Source organism: Phoenix dactylifera, chromosome 15 (genome assembly GCF_009389715.1).
Source record: "Phoenix dactylifera cultivar Barhee BC4 chromosome 15, palm_55x_up_171113_PBpolish2nd_filt_p, whole genome shotgun sequence".
NCBI lineage: Eukaryota > Viridiplantae > Streptophyta > Magnoliopsida > Arecales > Arecaceae > Phoenix > Phoenix dactylifera.
This window is the reverse complement of record NC_052406.1, coordinates 11900738-11921372: the sequence shown is the minus strand read 5'-3', so window position 1 is coordinate 11921372 and position 20635 is coordinate 11900738. Positions and strand designations below refer to the sequence as shown.

Genomic DNA, 20635 nt, shown 5'->3' with positions numbered 1-20635 from the left:
AATATTCAAGCAGTTTTATTATTCCCTTCATGATTCTTTTCGTATCATTAGCACATAAAAGAATAAGAACCGGTAGTTTTAGATCAAGAAGAAACTCCGGTTTTTAAATAATCATCGTCACCATCACCATTATTGATGCTTTTTTTTTTGTTGTTGGAGTATCACTTCCTGCGGGTGCTCCAATGACCTCTCACCTTCTCCTTTGGCCTTTTTCGCTTCTTTTCCTTCGCTTTACACCCCGTCATTGTATTGACAATCCCTCAAATTCCTGCTAATTAATGCGTCTGAATCTAGAGTAGATAGCGTGTTGGTTTTGTGCTGCCAAGTGGCTCAGTCCTTTCTCCCATGTCTTCTTATCCATTTCATGCCGTAACGGGATTCCCTCGAGCAAAGTAAACTACGTTACGAATTAATATCCCTAACCTTCTCTCACTGAAATGTTCAAAAAAAGAAAAAAAATGAGGAGGAGCTCTTGTGGCCTCGGTCCAAACTCTATGCTTTGTTTCCAGCCTCCAGGTCATGGGATCTTGATGGCACTCATCCTCTGTATCTCGCCATCTCATCTACTTGATTGCCAGGAAACTTGAGGCCTGGGGAAAAAATGGAAAGGTGACAGAAAGAGACAGGGCACGCTAAACTAGAAGACGATATTTTTTTTTTTTGTACAGAGAAACCAATAAGAAGAGAGCATTCCGTCTCCATTTGTTTGGGGTTCTCTGGAAACAGGAATCTCAATGACAAGTAGTTAGGGCCGAAGGTGGGGTAGAATAGCCTATTTAGCTTCAGGACCCCATATATCCCATGTTCCTCTTCCTTCACAGAGGTGAACATGGGGTTCACAGGAGAGTTGGCTTGCGGTGGTGGGTTGGTAGTTTTGCTATATTTGTTTTCTTCCCTTTTAATATTGTGCATTAGGTGGGCTTAGGTTGAGAAAAAGTAGGAGAAATTAGGTCATCTCATGCAGTGGGATCACAAAAAGGACCGTAAAAGGCTACAATTATAAGCCAAACGAACCCATTGATTAAACAAACTTGCCAGGAGGCTAAAGCTTTTAATATTTCTGCTTGCAAGAGCCTCATGTGATCGAGTTGAAAAGGTTGAATTATTGCCTAACTAAACCTCAATTTGGAATCCCACCAATGCCTATCTTGTTCGGAGAAAAAAAAAATGAGAATTAATTCACCATCCGGCTGGTACTTGTCATCAAAAATATCAGAATCATAGGCGCGTGAAATCATCATGGAAATAAACCCGCCACATACCTGAATTCATGAGAACGGAATGAGAAGGGGGATGCTAAATGTTGAGAGGTGAAAAGATTGGAAATGTGGAGCCCACTTCTTGAGTTTTCCAGTAGTTGCGAGAGGATTTTCCTTATCTCTTCGGCATGCCCAAAGTCCCGTCATATCTCAACGCACGCTTCCAAACCTCTCCCCAGACGTGCTTCTGAAATAAAAGCCACTTTCTAAGCCAGAAAAGAAAGGAGAGCAGCCATCTCATTAAGACCATACCCTTGAAAAGTTCCCATCACTTTCCAGCGGCCTTTTTACCCTACTCTCATGAATTTGTGTATGGGTGGAAGCTGCTCCCGTATCAACTGAACCCACCAAATTCCCAGCAGCTCATGAGATTGCGTTGAAGCCGCTCGTCCAAAAATCTCTTCCTCCTCCTGTTTCTTCTTCCTGGTTGATAAAAAATTCTCGTGTTCGTGCCGGACGGAGCGTCGTTCTTCTCGCGCGCTACCTGAAATCTTCTGCAAGATCTCATGCATCTTAAAATGCTGTAAGTTTACTCCGTTCATACTTGTTATCTGGCACGGATTTTGGAATGGAAAACATTCAGAACAACTCCATGAGGCTCGCTTTATCAGTATTGAGCACTTTGCTTGTAACTGCATGTGGAGATGCATCCACGAATTCCGAGGCACTTCTTCAAATAAAGTCCGAATTCATCGACCTGGAAGGAGTTCTTTCTAATTGGTCCTTGGGGGGGTGGCGATATCTGTAGCTGGAATGGCGTCGCATGTTTGCAAGCCGGAGCCATGTCCTGGGTCTGAACTTGTCGGGCCATGGGCTGTCTGGTTCGATATCATCGAAGATGGGAAGCCTAGTTTCCCTGCAAACTCTCGATCTATCTTCGAATCCCTCCACCGGAGCGATCCCTCCCGAGCTCGGTTTGCTCAAGAACCTCAGGGAACTGTTTCTGTACTCCAATCTCTCTCCGGCCCGATCCCTCCGGAGCTCGGCCTTCTGAAGAAGCTCAAAATTCTCAGAATAGGAAACAACGGGCTATCGGGAGAGATTCCACCTCACCTTGGTAGTGCACCGAACTAGAGATTCTGGGTCTTGCTTCTTGCCAGTTGAATGGGACGATCCCGAAGGAGATGGGAAATTTGAAGCATTTGAAATCGCTCAACTTGCAGAATAACAGGCTCGGCGGTCTGATCCCGCCAGAACTCGGTGGTTGCGGCGAACTTCAGGTCCTGTCAGCGGCCGCCAACAGGCTGGAAGGAGGGATTCCTTCTACCGTTGGAGGACTGAATGCACTGCAAATTCTCAATCTGATGAATAACCAGCTGTCCGGATCCATCCCCATCGAGCTTGGAAACCTTTCGAGCCTGACATACCTGAATTTGCTCGGCAACAGACTGAGCGGCGCCATTCCTCCTGAATTGAATCAACTGAGACAGCTGCAAATTTTGGACTTGTCGGATAATGATCTATCTGGAGCCATCGACCTCTCCACCAGGCATCTCAACAGTCTGGAGTATTTAGTCCTCTCTAAAAATTCCCTCCATGGCGGAATCGACGAGAACCTCTGTCCCGAGAGCGCAAGCCTGCGGAATCTCTTCCTCGCCGAAAAACAACCTCACAGGCACGATGGAAGGACTCCTCAACTGCGCTTCGCTCCGATCGCTGGATCTCTCGAACAACAGCCTGAGTGGAAGTATACCATCGGATATAGACCGCCTCGCAAACCTGGTCGACCTCGTTCTCCACAACAACAGCTTGGTAGGAGTGCTGCCGCCCCAGGTAGGAAACATGAGCGAACTTAGAAATGCTCTCGGTCTTCCACAATGGGCTCACAGGTGAGATTCCAGCTGAAATTGGGAGGCTGCAGAGGCTGACGCTCCTTTATTTATACGAGAACCAGATGGCAGGGACCATCCCGAGAGAGCTGACAAACTGTTCGCGCTTAGAAGAGATCGATTTCTTCGGGAACCATTCACCGGGCCGATCCCTGAGACCATGGGAAGGCTCGAGAACTTGGGTCGTGCTCCAGTTGAGGCAGAATGAGCTGTCGGGCCCCATTCCTCCAAGCTTGGGCTACTGCAGGAGGCTTCAGGCGCTGGCATTGGCCGATAACCAGCTTTCTGGGGCTCTGCCTCGCACCTTGGGATTCCTCGCCGAGCTCCGCCTCGTCACGCTGTACAACAACTCGCTAGAAGGACCTCTCCCGGAGTCGGTCTTCCGGCTGAAAAATCTCGCCATCATCAACTTCTCCCACAACAGGTTCGCCGGAAGCATCTCCCCCCTCCTGGGCTCGAGAGCCCTCGCCAAAATGGACCTGACCAACAATAGCTTCTCCGGCGCAATTCCTCCGGTGCTCGGTGAAGCAAGGAACCTGACCCGTCTCCGACTGGCCGCAACCTCTTGAGCGGCACGGTCCCGGCTGAGGTAGGCCGGCTGGAGGGGCTCGGCTTCCTCGATCTGTCATCCAACAATCTCACAGGTGGAATCCCGCTCGAGCTCTCGGAATGCAGGCAGCTGACCCACCTCCTCCTCGGCGGGAACAGGTTGACGGGCACGATTCCTCGTTGGTTCGGAAGCTTGCGCTCTCTTGGAGAGCTCGACCTTTCGTCCAACGACTTCCGTGGCGACGTACCAGCGGAGCTCGGGAACTGCTCGGGCCTCCTTAAGATCTCTCTCCATGACAACAGGCTCTCGGGCATCATCCCGCCGGAGATGGGACGTCTCACTTCTCTGAACGTTCTTGCTCTGCAGAGGAACCATCTCTCGGGTCCGATACCTTCCGCGATTCAGCATTGCGACAAGCTCTACGAGTTGCGGCTCTCCGACAACTTCCTGTCGGGCTGATACCGCCGGAGCTGGGACAGCTGACCGAGCTGCAAGTGGTACTAGATTTAAGTCGAAACCATTTATCTGGAGGAATCCCTCCTTCGCTCGGCCATCTGAATCAAACTGGAGAGACTCGACGTCTCTTTCAATCGGCTCCAGGGACCGATACCTCCCTCCCTCGAGCGACTCACCAGTCTCCACCAACTGAACCTATCGAATAATCTTCTCCAGGGTCCGATCCCCACCGCGCTGTCAAACTTTCCATCCAGCTCCTTTCTGGGGGGCAATCAGCTCTGCGGCGCGCCCACTGGCTTCATGCACCCCTCTCTCGGGCTCCGACGCGAAGCGCTTGTCGAATGCCCAAGTGGCAGGCATCACGGCAGCGATAGCCTTTGTTTCAGCTGCGGTCTGTTTGGTGCTGCTGTATATAATCATCAGGATGTGGAGCGATTGGAGGGAAGTCTCCGTTTCGAACTCGGACGGCGAGGAGCAGGAGGCAAATCAGGAGAACAAATGGAGGGGAGATGGCAGCCAAAAGGTCGGAAGAAGGTATTGGAGGGTCCACTCCATGTGCGTGGCTGCTGCTTCCCCAGACGACAAACGGAGCTCCACATCCGAGGCATGCATCCTTCGCCAGATCATGCAAGTGGACAAACTCGTGGGTGCGAGCCAAGTTCTTTAGTGGGATCGGATGCAGTGGCTCTCTCGTCTTCGAGATCACTTTCCTCTTTCATGCATCTCTCGTTCTGGCAAGCGGGTGCGGGGGGCCGACATGGAGCTAGCTTCGGTCCCCCGGCTTTTTCCTTTTAGCTTTTCTGTGCGGAGAATTTTCGTTTTGGAGGTCAAAAGATCGCATGATTGTGTTGGATTCTGCACCCTGTTTGGATGCTAATTATCTGCTTAATAAAGTTCTTCAAAATGCCACGATCACTTTAATCGATACATGTCCCAGAAAGTACAGTAATCTGACTAACTTTATTTCACGGGAGAATTGTTTACTTTCTCCGCAATAAATTGAACTTTTTTTTTTTTGGAAATTAATTGAACTAATTTCGAAAATGTCAACCAAACACTTTATCAATGATTCAATCTATCTCTCCCTAGTTAACTATTTGACGTCCGAACATAATCTAAAAACGAATCTCTTCCCTCTCAGCTTCAATTCCTATTTTGATTGAATAGAAACTTGATATTAGCCGCAGCGGACGGTGCGGAAAAAAGAAAACAAGAAAAGAGTTTGCGATGGCGGTTTGAGATGATCCAAATATCCAATCAGGTACCAAGCTTTTTCCAGCGGTTGGTTGCGGCAAGCAAAGGTTGGCTGATGAGAGCGGCGGTCCATTGATTTGATGGTTGCTGGATATCGGCATCCAACCCCACTTTAATTTGGCCTAACAGGGACCGTTGGTTTCCGATCAAATGTTACTGTGAAATCATTTCCATTTTTATTTATTTTTATTTTGTATTTTTTGCAGACGAAGTTGGAAGTCTTAAAAAATAGTAAGCATGCTTATTAAAACATTCGCTGATCAAAATCATATTACTGAAGGAATACCATCCGAGAAACTTTTCTTCATCCGTTAAAGAGAGCCCGAAAAGCATTGGTTGTAATACGCCCGTAACGGCTCTTTAGAGTGAGAAACTCTGAGGAGAGAGAGGTCTGGTAATCCCTCTCTTCGCCGATGTTCGGTGAGCTGCTGCTGGCCGGGGTTCTGCGGTGAGAAGGGCTCTGTTGGCGCTGGTTTGCTCTGTGTCTTTGTGTTGCAGGTCACCTATGGCCAGGCGGAAGGGGAAGGAGCCGATGGATGGGTCGCCGGGTCCGGCAGGGGAGCAGGCATCGGGGCCGGCAGGGGAGCAGGCATCGGGGCCGTCGACTGCAGAAGGTAAGGACCGGACGACGACGAGGACGTGGGCGGAGGTTGTAGCGCAAGGCAAAGGTACGAATCTGGGGCGGAAAGGGGAGAGACCCGCTGGCCGGTCGCGGCCGGCTCCATGGGTTACTCACCGGCCGACGGAGACGGAGGTGGCTCGCTTGTGCTACCACTTTTCGTCGGTTTTTGAGCTCTCGGTGGAGCCCATTGAGGCTGCCCGTCGGGAGTGGGAAGGGTTGGCGCTTGTCGGCCGGAGCCTCGGCCGGCGGGTGCCGGTCGAGTGGGTGGCCAAGGATGTGGCCGCCCGACTGAAGAAACCAGGGGAGGTGGTGGCGGTGTCTTTAGCCGATGACCACTTTGCGCTGCGTTTCCGGTCGCCGGAGGTCCGGGACCGCGCCCTGTCGGAAGGGCCCTGGGTGGTGGCGGGGCAGCTCTTAGCCCTGGAGCCGTGGACGCCGGATTTTCTACCTAGGGAAAATCCGGTGAAGACGGTGGTGGTCTGGCTTCGGCTGCCTGGGCTCCCTCCAGAGTATTGGTCGACGGCGACCATTCTGGAGATCGCGGGCAAGGCAGGGCGACCACTGGCGGTGGATGGTGTCACAAAGGGGCGCCGAGCTATGGGATTTGCGAGGGTCAAGGTGTCGATCGACGCTTCTGAGCCCCTCCTCCCTGGCATCCGGATACTCGGGAAGACGAAGGCCCTCTGGCAGCCGTTCGTCTTCGAGAGTATTCCGGACTTATGCGTGCGGTGTGGTCGGATCGGACACCTTGAGCCAGGGTGCCGTTTTGGGGCTCCGGCGCCGGCGGAAGGGTGCCCTCCGGGGGAGGAGATCCGCGGGCCGATCTACGGCCCGTGGTTGGTAACGACTCGTTCTCGGCAGATGCGGGAGACAGGTCCGCCGTAGTCGCAGCCGGGGAAGACGACGGAGCCCTCAGTCGCAGCGCCTCCATCTCGGCCGCCCTCGCCGGTTGCCTCGCCCAGGCCTCCGGTGTCCCCGCCGGACCTAGAGGGCTGGCAAAAGCCTACTAAAGCGGCCCGTCGCCATTCCCCGCCGGCGGTGGGGGTCCCGGCTCCCATTAGGCACGAAGAGGGCTTCCGAGTTGATACGTCCGGCGACTCACTCGCGGGACGTGTGGACTCGGTAACAGGGCCGAGGCAGGTCTCTGGACCCAAGAAACAGCCCAGGAACGCTGGGCCGCTCCTGGATGCGGGCCGCCTGCAAGGCGTGGGACGGGCGGGCCGCGGGGGAGGTCGCGGGGCACGTGAGCCCCGCCGGGTGTACGGGCGCTATCGCGCGACGGGTTCCCAGGCCCGTTGCGCGACGATTAGCGCGTGGCCCAGCTTGGCTGGGCCACGCGCGGAGGACCCTGGGAAGGCCCCCGTGGGCGGGGGCCTGGCGTTGTTCACGGCCCAAACGGGCCTTATTGGGCCCGACCTTTTTACGGCCCAAAGGGGCCTTATGGGCCCTGATATTGGGCCTGTGGCCCAGGAGGCGGGGCCCAGTGATGGTGGGTTCCATTTTGGGGCCCACGCCTCCGGGGCGGTTCCGTCGTCTGTGAGCCCCACTACTCTAGGCCCTCTAGAGGTGGATATGGGGCAGGGTGATGGCGCCTCTGATGGATCAGAGCTGGGTGATAGGACTAGGACGAGCGAGGCTCCTGTCTGTGCTGACTGTCCCATGAGTGACCCTTTGGTGGGGCGGGATACGCTTGCACTGGTGGAGCCAGGGTAGGGGACCCGAGTGGTCATGAGGGGGCTACTCGCTCGACCATGGATCACTCGACCGTCGTTCAACGGGTGAAGGCGGCTGTGTTGCGAGTCGTGTCCGGGACTAGTACGGATGAGGGTCAGCAGGTTGATCCTGATCGCGAGGTGGAGATGGACCCTATGGCCCAGAGGGTTGATGTGCCTGTGGCCGACCTCTCGGACTTTTCCCCATGAGGATTCTTGCGTGGAACTGTAGGGGGCGGCAAAGCCGTCATTTATGTCATCCTTTAGGCGGCTGGTCCAGATCCATAGTCCGGAGATCTGCCTACTTTATGAAACACGACTTTCCGGTAGAGGACTTAGTCGTGTCTTACGGCGGTTAGAGGTTGACTGGGAGTCCTATGCAGTAGACTCCCAGGGGTTGTCGGGGGGCATTGTGGCTCTGTGGAAGCGGGGTGTGGCTACGATTGACGTATTCCATAACTGCTCCCAACAGGTCATCATGATCATCTCGGAACCCAATGCTGCACCGTGGGTCTTGTGCGGTGTGTATGCTAGTACGAACCATCGAACCAGGAGGGTTCTGTGGGACGAGCTCACCCACCTAACTGCTCTGGGACTTCCGACTGCGATGGTGGGTGACTTCAATTGTATCTTGGAGGAGAGTGAGAAACGTGGAGGCAGGGCCTTCACTGACTCTGTGGATAGGAGGGAGTTCCGCGATTTTCTCTCGCGGAACGGCCTAGTAGATCTGGGTTTCTCCGGTCCGCGCTTCACTTGGTGTAATAACCAATCCGGACGAGCTAGGGTGTGGGAGCGACTGGATAGGGCTGTTGCTTCCACAGACTGGCTCATCAGATTCCCGTCCTATAGGGTTGGCCATCTTTCTCGGATTACATCGGATCATTGTCCTCTGCTGTTCTCGACGGTATCAAGCTCGAGTCACCAGAGCCTATTCCGTTTCGAGAAAGTCTGGCTATCCTTCCCTCAATCCTGGGACATTGTCCGGGGAGCTTGGGGTCTGCCGGTCCACGGCGACGCCATGCAGAGGGTTTCACGAAAACTGGAATTGACCAAGCGACGGCTACGTCGCTGGAATCGGGAGGTCGTAGGTGATATTTTTAGGAAGCTGGAAGATGCGGAGGCTGCGATTGCTGACCTCCAAAGTAGGGAGGATCAGGTGGGCGTGCTCCCCGTGGCTGATATGGTGAGCCTCCGGGGACTACTCGCCACCCACCACTCGATCCTACGCCAACATGAGATCTTCTGGAGACAGAAATCCAGAATTCAGTGGGTCAGAGAGGGTGACCGGAACACTAGTTTCTTTCACCGATCGACGGTTATTAGAAGGCAGAGGAACACTATTCGTTCCTTGCGGGATGAGCGGGGCCATTGGGTGGACGATGATTCGGCAATTAGCCACATCCTACTCGAGTTCTTTCGCTCCCGTTGGACGGAGGATAGTGAGTCGGATGTCGTCGGCCTGCTCCCGAGAGCTGAATCCCAAATTGGGGTGGCTGCGAATGCACTATTGGTTCGACCAGTGACGGAGGGGGAGGTGCGAGAGGCTGTCTGGGCATTGGGCGAGGATAGGGCTCCGGGCCCAGATGGCTTCCCTCCTTTCTTTTTCCGGAGATACTGGAGTATCGTCCGGTTCGCAGTGGTTGAAGCGGTCTTGTGTTTCTTCAGTCAGTCAGGTATGCCTGACGACTGGAAGGCCACTTTTGTCACGCTTATACCTAAGCGAACGGATGCGTCCGAGCCGAGCCATTTTAGACCGATCAGTTTGTGCACTACTTTATACAAAGTGGTGGCAAGAATACTGATGGATTGTATGAAGCCCTTTCTCTCCGGCATTATTTGTCAAGAGCAAGGTGCTTTTATTGGAGGTAGGAGTATCTTCGATAACGTTATGGTGGCCCAAGAGATGATGTGGGATCTTCGACGGGCCCCGAAGCGTCGAAGCCTGATGGCTATCAAGCTGGATATGGAACGAGCTTACGATAGAATCAAGTGGAGTTTTCTTAGGCGAGCTTTGGAGTGTCTGGGTTTCCATGAGACCTGGATTGGTTGGGTCATGGGGTGTGTCCGGAGTCCGCGGTTTTCCATCTTGATCAACGGCTCTCCGTCCCCATTCTTTAGTTCTACTATGGGGCTTCGGCAGGGATGCCCGCTATTTCCGTACCTGTTCATTATTTGTTCTGATGTTTTGTCTCGATCGCTGCGGGCTGCATGTGCCGCCGGAGAGTTGGAGGCTTACGTCCCAGCTCTAGGGGCCCAGCCGATATCCCATTTACTTTTTGCCGATGACTGCCTACTCCTGACGCGTGCCCGCGCAGCAGATGCCCTGGCTATCAGGCGGGCTTTGGCCGCCTATTGCCATGCATCTGGTCAGAGAGTGAATGCCCAGAAATCCTCTATCTCCTTTAGCCCGAGTTCGCCACCCGGGGTTCGACGTGGGATTCGGAGGATTCTGGAGATGCCTGAGCAGGACGGGACCTGGACATATCTGGGTGTTCCGATCACAGGTAGGAGACTGCGTGTATCTGAGTGCTCCGGGATGGTGCAACGGGTTCAGAGTAGGCTAGAGGGCTGGCGAGCAGCGTCTCTATCTATGATGGGTAGAGTTTTGCTGATTAGATCTGTTTTGGGCTCTATGCCTATCTATCTCATGACTAGCACGGTGGTACCGAGATCGGTCCTACTAAAGATTGAGCGACTGTTTCGGGGTTTTTTATGGGGCTTGCTAGGTGGGGGCCGTGGGGTGCACCTGGTGGCATGGGAGAGTATTTGCCTCCCTCTCAGGGAGGGTGGCCTTGGGGTGTTGTCTCTCCGGGAGAGACGAGAGCTGCTCCTCGCCCGGCATGCTTCCCGCTTCATCCTGGAGCCGCAGGGCCTCTGGAGCCGGATCATGACCGCCCGCTATGGGGGGTAGGCCAGGAGGGCGGGGTTCGAGGAGGGCGGGGATGTTCCTTTTTATGGCGTGAGATTGCGAGATATGTGCCCATGGTGTCGGATCACACTCGATGGCTGATAGGCGATGGCCACAGCATCGATGTGACCAGGGACTCATGGGTTGATGGCCTCCCCCGTGCCGCTGGCCGACTACTGTTAGTGTCGAGGCTGGGGAGGGTTTACAGGTCTGTGATCTTATGACTCCCGGGGAGGCTGGATGGGACGAGATTCGATTAGCCCGCCTCTTCGGGGAGCATCTGGCGGAGCGGGTTCGCTCCCTCCCTCTGCCACAGAGCGGTGGACCAGATGTACGAGTGTGGAGTTCCTCGACCAGTCCCAGAGTCAGGATGAGCGTCCTTTCTCGCATTCTTAGGCGGAAGTACGACCCTGGTCCTGATTGTGCCTGGATCTGGCGATTGGGCCTCCTCCCGAGGGTTGCGCTGTTCCTCTGGAAGGTGGTCTGGGACCGTCTTCCAACGAGAGCAGTACTTGGTGGACGTGGATTGAGGATCCCCCTGGAGTGTGGGATTTGCGGTGTGGCCGAGACGGTCGACCATGCTTTGTTTCGGTGCTCTAGGGCGAGGGACACTTGGCGTCTGGCAGGGGTCCCGCAGCCGGTATGGATCTGTAGGGACCAGTTCTTACAGGCCATGCGCCAGGGCTCGGAGTCCCCGACGCTTCGTCAGGAGGTGACTCGAGTGAGCTGTACTGCCTACCAGATCTGGTTGGCCAGGAACGCTCGTATATTCGGTGAACGATGTATGTCGCCGAGATTTGTGGTCGAGAGTGCCCGTAGTCAGGCGGCAGAGATGTGTCATGCCTCCACCACCGGAGGGACCTTGACAGCTCGGGACATCTGGGGCCCCCACCCTGCTTCGGCAGTATCGCACACGGTGTTTTTCACCTGGGAGCCCCCACCCCCGAGTTTCCTCAAGGTCAACTTTGACGGGTCAGTCCTGGATGGTGGTACGAGGGGAGGCGCGGGTTTCGTCATTCGGGACCCTTTCGCTAGGGTTGTAGCCGCTGGTGGCAGTCACTTATTTGATACCTCGGTTCCGAGCGCGGAGCTGAGTGCTGCCTGGGCAGGCCTTCGACATGCCCGGTGCGTGTTACAGGCTAGGTCTATCACCCTAGAGGGTGATTCAGCCACCGTTATCAGTTGGATCCGAGAGGGTCCTAGGGGTGACGGCAGTGACCACCCTTTGCTTCGCGATATATGGACTATGGCGAGGGATGGAGAGGCCTTTCAGGCCAAGCATATTTACCGTGAAGCCAATGGGGCTGCGGATTGGGTGGCTGCATTTGTAGCTCGCCATTCCGGAGACACTTTGTGGACTGGAGATGGGGAGTTGCCTTTGGCACTCCGAGGTATCCTATTTTTTGACTTTATTGGGTGTATTCGTACCCGCCAGGTATGATCCACCCGTATTAGCAAAAAAAAAAAAAAAAAAAAAAAAAAAAAAAGAGAGCCCGACATATTACCTACGGTACGTACATCTAGATCTGTTAATCGTATCGTCATTTTTAAATGTTGCCATCATTGATTTGTGCCTAGAATCCTTTCCTAGGAGCCTGACCCCAGATTGATACTTTTGTTCAACTTTCTCTTACATTATTCTTTCAAATTTTAGCCTGAAACAAGCTGAATAATCCATTGTTTCTTTGGGGCATTTGAAGAAATACAAGGGCCTATACCTGGACTGTCGTGAGTAGTTTTTTTTTTTCCATCTTCAGCAACTAGATAATGTATTTGAAATACATGAGATGTAAACTACCCTAAATCCCACATATAGATGCATGCAGAGGTAATTACATGAATCATATCATACATGAAACCAATCATAAATTTAATAATACGAACATGATAAGGACTCTGGATCTAGGCTCCGTAATTAGCGACTGCATGAAAACAAACCAAGAGCAAAATGCTGGGGCTTTCTATTTCTGATTTCTGAATAGCGACACAAAAGAAGTTGAGAGAGCATAATTAACGACTACTCACAACAGATGCAGAATGTGATATCCAAACATCGTAATATGTTATGCATGCTTGCAATAGAAACATTTTTCATTGACCACAATTTCATAGCCTGTATACATTGGAAAAGGATGGATGACAAAATGGCACAACGCAGAGATCTAGACTACCACCTTTACACCACCTCATTTCCCATTTCAAAGACCAAGTAGCTACATCTGCACGTAATGTATACACTTTGGGACGACCTAATGAAAAACTGAAGGGTGATATACGATATGCCCCTTTGGGCTAACTACCATGCTTCACCAAATTTTTTTAACTTGAGCTACTATGTACAGCCAACATTTGACAGAGCCCGAGCTCTTAAAATGGAGGTGCAAAACTTTTATGGCAAAAAACCAAAAGACCTGTCTGTTTTACGAATTCTCCACCTTGACTTCATCCACTGCTTCAAGCTCAGCCATTAGATTTTTGTAGACCTGTTGAACATCTTGAAGCTCATCTCCAAGCCTCCATGCTTGTCCAACAAAATACTGCATATTTAATAAGAAAATAATCATATGAAGTTTTTGATTAAGTAGTGCATGTTTCTTTTAGCATGAATATGTTGTTTAAGAGAGAGGCCAACGGGCATCTAAAATTAGCCTACAGTGTTGAAATGCCAAAGCTTGCAAATTTGAAACTAAAGATGAACAGTGTAAAGTTAAATCTCAGTGACCTCAAGGGAGAAGCAACAATAATTGGTTCTTATATTTGGAAGTTTCAGTTTTCTGTTAATCTCCGAATCTGCAACCTGGATATACAATGCTAAAATTGTCCTTAGCTTTGAGACATACCTTATGCAAAAGTAGTGTCTGCAATTTCATACTCCATGCACCTGAGAAGAAAAGCATATACAACAACGAGTTCCACAGGTTCAAGAATGGTTGAGGATTTTAAGAAATTTACTTGATGATAATTGTAGAAAATACTCGTGTAGAAAGCACCAGCAAAAAATCACTGTCATGAGTGCAGCTGGTTCACATTTTTTCATGATTTAAAAATTGTATGTTTGAAGAGCATACAATTAAAGACGATGTAAAGAAGTAACTTTACACGGCCATCCAACAGTGAGATGTAAATGCAACAGGAACACACTAAAATCAATCTAGATGGAGGAAAGAAATGCTACTTTAAGCAAAATATATCCTTATTTTATTTACTGTGCCCGTATATCTTGTTCTCTCGCATCATTGCTATGATTCTTGCACTTGCATCCCTTCATCATCATGCACAAGCTGCAGCTAAAAGACAAAAAGTCAGCTACGTATTTTAAGCTTACAAAGAAGGCTCCACTTTCTCCATCGTCCTAAAATGCAAACCCCTAGATTAGACGATGAAAAATACACTCTACATGATTCCCTTGCACTGTTTGGTTCACAAAATTAAAGTAGACATCTGGGGCCATGCTGCAAAAAATCTTATCGATCTCCCCTTTTCTCCAAATAACCTCCATGCTGCAAGATATAAGAGATGTAAGGTGAAGAACTTTTCTCCAAATAACCTCCATCTTGCATTTGGCATTGGCAAGTTAAAGATGCACAAGCAGATCCTTAAGTTCAACTACTCCTGTATTTAGACAATCCATCACTAACATTCCACTACACTTATAATAGTTTAGGTAACTTGATTAATTTCTCTTTCTCTGGCCTCTAATTTTCAATTAATTGATTTTATGAAGATCATGACCCTCTTTTGAGCTGAGGTTATCTAAATTCCATGTGCCTAGCTCTGAGACTAATCCCCAATCTTGAGCCAATATCCTCTCATTCCATGGTAACATCTAGACTAGGCAAATGGATCAGCCCCTTGCAAAACCTACCTTCAGAAAAGCAATATATTCATGAGTCCAAGGCTTCTTTTTCTCTCAGGAAATGAGAATAATCAAACAAAAAAGATATCACACTAAAACCTACCTTTTATTCTTCAATAGCCAACTTACAGGCAATATGAGAATGTTTTGACATTTGAAGCCCTGCTACCCTATCATCCATAGTCTTAACTGGACATTATTAAGCTGTAGATTTTGTTACTGTCAATCCAGATTTCTCTCCTCAAATTTCCTAACGCATTGCAAATGATTGCTTCTAGGAAGATGACCTTAACAAACTCACTCATTAGGGCACTAAATTATTGATGAGTGATGATTTTTTATTTAATAAAAATTCAACATCATAAAGTCCAGTTAAAATCACAATAACAAAATTACGGGCAAAGGTATGCTTAGCTTAAAAGGTGATCTCTGCCAGAAATACTCATGCTTATTCAGTTTAGATGTGCAGTTATAATCAAACTTAAAGTGGCAGTCCAATATAACAGAAGAAAATATGGGAATGAAACACAGTTTCATACCACCAAATAAATCTGACTAATCAAATTGGTAAAATATTATCAATAATTTCACCACCTATTTGTAATTGAAAACACCATAGAGGCAACAAGAAAACCATGTGGTACTGATTTTCATCTGCCCATTAAATGAATGATGTGATCTGACCATGTGTTCCTTGGAGAACAATTAGCATATGAGAAACTGCAACCGCACCCCGACCTTTTGCATCCCTGACAACCACCTCTATCAAACAGGATATAGCTTGTGCATGAACAATATAGGAAATTCACAGACTTTCTCTTAAAAAATGAGCTTTAATTTAAACCCAAGAGTTATTCAGCCTTCATTTTAGTCATTTAAAACATATAGAGGTCAGAAAGTTGCATTAAAAACACACAAGAATTACAAGAAGATGGCATGTGATCCTATAAGTTTCAAGCTCGTTAATAAATCGCCTACCAGATCCTCCATGTCCAAAGGCCTCATGTCATCGATGTTAAAATATTGATTACTAATTTCCAGGTTCCATAAGTTTACTCTGAGGTTTTCAGCAGATATGAATGTCTGACCATCATGCAAATGCATTATGAACTCATATCAGGTATTATTGGAAATAAGATCCTGCAGAAGAAAAATACATATGCAGTTTGTTTAAAATACGTCAAAATGGGCTGATTACTTTCAAAACTTCTAGCATCTCAACAGACCTTCTATTTGTTTTAATGATATGCACATAAACGTATCATGAGTTGATGATGGCAGTCCATACCTGTGAAATCAGTAGATGTCTAAGGCCTTTCGGCACCTAAGTTGTTGCAAAAGTAAATTCATGTAAGTTGTTTTATCAATAAACTTCTTTTTTTAATGATAAGATAGACAGATCATACATGTCTAGTATGAATACATCCAACAAAATCAGAAATTAAAACGTCATGAAGAGCAATAGGAACAACAGCCAAATCGGTCCACAACACTCCTCCAAAGTGCTCTGCCACATAAATGGCAACATAGTCCGCAGCCTTGTTTGCCTTCCGGTAGACATGCCTAGCACACAGGAATGCACACTCCCTCAAAATCCTCCGAATGTCGTGCAGGAGAGGATGTGCGTCGGCCATCCCCGCTTAACTCTGAATCCACCTGACCACCGTAGCTGAATCACCCTCGAAGGCTATGAGGTCAGCCCTCAAAACCTACTTCGCATAAATAATGCCTTCCCAAGAACTAAGATATCAAAGATCTGACTCCCTCCAGTAGACACGAATCTGGAATCCATACCTCGAATCACAAATCCTGCTCCACCTCTGCTGCCACCACCAGTCACACTGCCGTTAAAATTGGCCTTGAAGAAGCTCGGAGGTGGGGACTCCCAAGTGATGAAAACCAACCAGATCGCTGCAAGAGCAAAAGAGGAGTCCCAGGTGTCCTAAGCTATCCTAGTCCCGAGCTGTCAATAAACTTCCTTGATGTTAAATAAAACTAGGAGGCCTAACAAAGGAGTCCATTTGCTGCCCAACAGAAAAAAAAAAAAAAAGATTTTTCTCTCTCAAGTTCAGGAGCACCATGTCTATCCATCTCAGTTATCAACCTTAATATTACTCTCTTTATCTAGGCTTGGGAGAATTTCACCCCCATAACATGCCATAAAGTCAACATGTACAAATATATGTGAAATGTTTATTGCTGTTACTATGGGAGCATGTGACTTAAATAATGCCAAAAGATCTTGGGTCAGCTTCTCCCAGTGCATGCACTGGCGAGAGGTTCCAGGTTTGAACCAGGAAGGAAGCAATCACTGTATTTCTTTTTTTTTTAAAAAAAAGGTAACTTGATTAAACTCTTTAATCAGTTATATTTACTAATTGTAGCTGACTAAGTTAACTCTTTAATGAGCTATATTGACTAACTGTTGCTGATTAACTTGCCCCTAAGGGAAAGATGAATTCTATGCTTATTACTAATAAGACCATTGTTTTTAGAAAAAAGGTTTAAATAGAGCTATTTTATGACTGAAATGCCTCTGGCATAAAATGCTTATCGGTAAGAGTTAGTTATCAAAAGGCATATGGATCTACATCATGTGTACGATCTCTAATTTAAGGCACAAACTTTACACAATATACGAATATGTAAATCCAGTATATGATGCAACATGAGAAGGATTATGACCAACCTCTCTGAACATAACAAGATTGTGACCAAGTTGCTCATAGCTCCTGGACACATTGTTGTTCTGTTTGCTTGTGCCATTCTCAGCTCTAGGCTGAAACTTTGCGCTTGGCTCATTAGCGATGTTAGAGACTAGAGGGTTACAGATAGGTAACATTGTTCCAATGTTATTTGTTTGACTGACCTCCATTATGTGGATAATTGCGTTGACAACTTTTTCTGACACTGTTGTTTGCATGTGTGACTCTTCTAAAAGCTTCTCGAAGGGAAAGTAATGCAACATCATAACTCCTCTTTGTTACTGATGCTTCCTCTGCAAATTTAAAAGACCGTACACATATATCATTAAAACGTTGTGCAACAGATTCTGAGCAGTCACCATGCACAGTGTAGCCTTCATCCAAAACATGTCTGCTCTTTGCATCCTTTGTCCACCGTTTCAGTATATAGAAAGATGGAACTTCCAGAACACCTAATGCTAGGAAAACAGCCAATGCATGTCGACAAAGATAACCTTTAAATTCAAACAAGCGGCACGCACAACATACTTTTCTCTCCATGGTATTCCACACAACTTTGTACTCCTTCTCTAACAGCCTTCTGGTTTTCCTCTTTTCTTGCACTTCATAGGCCTTTACCACATATGTAGCTATGTCTCCATTTTCTTCACTTTTTGATGCAAAAACAGAAGAGATTCCTAGAACCTCCATCTGAAATTTTTCAAACATGTTTCTCGTGTAGACATCTGCCAATTGCAACTCAAATGGTGACGGATGTGCTCTCTCCTTGGTCTTGGAGTGAAATGACCAGAAATCTTCTTGGGCTTCATCTTCAAATTTACTTTCTAAAGCTACCTCATACTTATCTAAAAGCTCCTTTAAACCAGTTTCACGGGTGATGAACTTATGAAATATGGTGCTTACACTTTCATTTCGTTGTGAGATAGACATCCCCGCAAAAAAGGTGTCCTTTAGATACAATGGGACCCATTGTTGCCGATCCTTGTATAAACTTTGCAGCCACTCCTCATTTACAAGACCGAAACGATGAATTAATTTCCACCACCTCCTCTCAAACTCATCAGCCGTTGTAGAGTCATAAATGCATTTATTGAGTTTTTTCAAAAAGTTCTCACGAGCTTCACAAACATCACCTAGTTTCTCAGGGACCCTTTTAAGGATTTGCCACAGGCAATAACGGTGACGAGTCTCAGGGAATACCTGTGAAATTGCTGCAGCTATATCTTTGTTATAGTCAGAAATTATTGCCTTTGGAGGCCTGCCTGACATCGCATCAAGCCATCTTTTAAACAACCACACGAATGATGCTGTACTCTGATCTGCAACCAATGCACATCCAAGCAAAATAGACTGCCCATGATGGTTAACTCCTACAAAAGGAGCAAATGGCACCTTATACCCATCAGTCAAATAAGTGGTATCAAAGGTTACTACATCGCCAAAATGAGTGTATGCCACCTTAGCCTTGGCATCAGCCCATAATACATTTTTCAAGTGTTGCTCCCCATCGAATTCCACTGCATAGAAAAAAGCAGGGTTTTTTGAATGCATATGAATGAACAGCATGTGAATAGCATGTGCATCTGCTGGTGCAAAGAACCTTCTCTGCCCTCTATCCATATGGTTTTGGCATTCTCCATCTTGACCACCAGATTGTTTGCCAGGGGCGGCCATCGCGTATTTGTGTCCAACACCTGCCATGTTGATCCTACTCCTGTTGGATATACGATTCTTCATATGAGATCGAAACAAACACACGTTCTCCAGATCAAGCTCATGGTTATGTTCCTTGGCAAAATGAACTACCTTCCATTCCTTATTAGCCATTCTCTTCACTTTCAGCGCTGCACGACAACCGGTCCTCCTTGCACTCTGCGAGCACTCTGCTTTCTCATTAGCTGCACTTTTGCCTTCTTTTGTACAGACATACCATGCTGCAATCATCTCATTATTTGTCTTAGAACGGCGGCACAATTTCTTCCTCACCCCAAAACCCATATGCTTAGCATACTCGTTGTAAAGTCGATATGCTGCCACTGCTGATTGGAACACCATACCAATGGAAGGCTCTGACCTTGTGCCTCCAACCTCGTCAGGGTTCCCTGCCAGAGAACTCACTTCCAAGTCAGTGCTAGGGTCAGCTAGTTCAATGGCAGCTGAACCCCTTATTAAAGAAGCCGCCTCCTCCTCCTCCTCCTCCTCCTCATCATCATCATCATCATCATGATCATCATCATCATCACTGTCGTCGTCGTCGTCAACCAAGCCAATTTCAGCAGCCAACTCAATGTCTTCAACATTTGCTTGCTTTTGAGAGCTCCCATCATTGGTGCTTTCCATGCTATACCCTACCAGAGCAATACTGGTGGAAAAATCTATCATCGTCTTATAAATTTCGCATCTAATATATGTTCGCAACAATTACAAGATATTTTCAGTCAAATTAGCAGTCAAAACTTGTTTGTCGAAAGGCCAATCGTTAAAGGGCACAATAACTAACAATTATTTAGATTATATTATTTTTTCCTCTCAAATTAAAGGAAAGAACAGCACTCGTTATTCTTCTTGTTTGTTTATGCTTCCCAGCTAAACTATAAAAAAAATTCAGCCTTCCTTCTAATGACGACAAAAGTTTCACCAGATCGATCGCTCAAAGATCAGTTACGGAGTTACAACTAGATGGAGTCCTCGGCCACCTCTATCATGCGTTTCTGGGAGTGGAATCAAAGGAATTTAGAGAAATCACTCACAAATACTTCAAAATAGAGCCTCTTTTGCAAAAGAATGGGAGTAGAATGGAGATCACAACTAAGCTACTCAAACCCTAGGCTAATAGAAAGCGGGGAAAGAGAGCATAAAGGAGAAGGAGAAATTCCAAATTTTGTTCAGTCATATCACGGAAGAGGAGAGAATAGTAGGGGGGGGCTCACCTTTTGGGAGGCGTTTCAGGAAACGGGAGAGAGGGCAAGGGCCCTGAAAAGGGGCGGCGCTGCAGATCAGCGTCGGAGCGCGGCCCGGCCGGGGTTTGCCAGCCGAAAGAGAGCACGGCCGATAGCAACGCCCGTGCAGAAACGCTCCCACATCGCACTCTCGACCAATGGCGCTTAAAATTCGGGGTACGGGCCCTACAGGGGATGGAACGTATGGAACGGCGTTGCTGGAAGCGCGTCGCCCTCCTCGAAAATATTGGTAAGGGCCGTAGGTGAGAACGATGGAACAGTTGCGGACGGTGATCGAAAAGGGCAGTTTGGTCATTGCGAAGAGATAAAGACCAAATGGGGGAGTAGATGCGCTCGAGGATGCATTCCGAGTATCCGAGCGGGCGATGAGAGGGGTCTACGGTCTTGTCTGGATAAAACCTCTGGTTCCCTCTGACCGCATACAAATTCTGTGGGAAAGCATAAGCTCTACCGTCCGTTTCCACTGATGGTCATCTCATCCGTCCGTGCATTAATGCGATAGACGAATGGGTAAGATGTTTGTT

The 20635-nt window shown here is 48.3% G+C and overlaps 2 protein-coding genes and 1 pseudogene across 10 annotated transcripts; 2 read left to right on the top strand and 1 right to left on the bottom strand.

The window, feature by feature from the left end:
• The first annotated feature begins 1658 nt into the window (after positions 1 to 1658).
• On the top strand, positions 1659 to 5017 carry LOC120113317 (annotated as a pseudogene).
• Positions 5018 to 5853: 836 nt separating this feature from the next.
• Positions 5854 to 6855, top strand: LOC120113345. The gene has a single exon (XM_039134501.1). It carries the CDS (start codon positions 5854 to 5856, stop codon positions 6853 to 6855), a length of 1002 nt encoding a protein of 333 aa, XP_038990429.1.
• A 5796-nt stretch (positions 6856 to 12651) lies between these two features.
• LOC103711577 (protein FAR1-RELATED SEQUENCE 4-like) lies at positions 12652 to 20421 on the bottom strand. Of its 9 annotated transcripts, XR_005515254.1 has the most exons (5): positions 20082 to 20421; positions 17316 to 19499; positions 17136 to 17225; positions 13431 to 13471; positions 12652 to 13127 (listed from the first exon to the last, which is right to left on the bottom strand). XR_005515254.1 is itself a non-coding variant. In XM_039134455.1 (3 exons), the coding sequence occupies exons 1-3, from the start codon at positions 20404 to 20406 to the stop codon at positions 17221 to 17223; spliced, it is 2514 nt and encodes an 837-aa protein (XP_038990383.1). In that variant the 5' UTR covers positions 20407 to 20421; the 3' UTR covers positions 12652 to 17220. The 9 variants fall into 9 exon arrangements, 1 of the variants encoding a protein (XP_038990383.1); XR_005515253.1 differs by having other exon boundaries at positions 17136 to 19499; XR_005515255.1 differs by lacking the exon at positions 13431 to 13471.
• Positions 20422 to 20635: the final 214 nt, after the last annotated feature.

What these genes read in the sequence shown, in the direction of transcription:
- LOC120113345 (XM_039134501.1), top strand. Translation starts at nt 5,854, where the DNA reads ATGGCCAGGCGGAAGGGGAAGGAGCCGATGGATGGGTCGCCGGGTCCG.
- LOC103711577 (XM_039134455.1), bottom strand. Translation starts at nt 20,406, where the DNA reads ATGACCAAACTGCCCTTTTCGATCACCGTCCGCAACTGTTCCATCGTT. An exon ending in CCTGAAACGCCTCCCAAAAG is followed by an intron (nt 19,500 to 20,081) that starts GTGAGCCCCCCC and finishes TTGCTCTGGTAG; the next exon opens with GGTATAGCATGGAAAGCACC.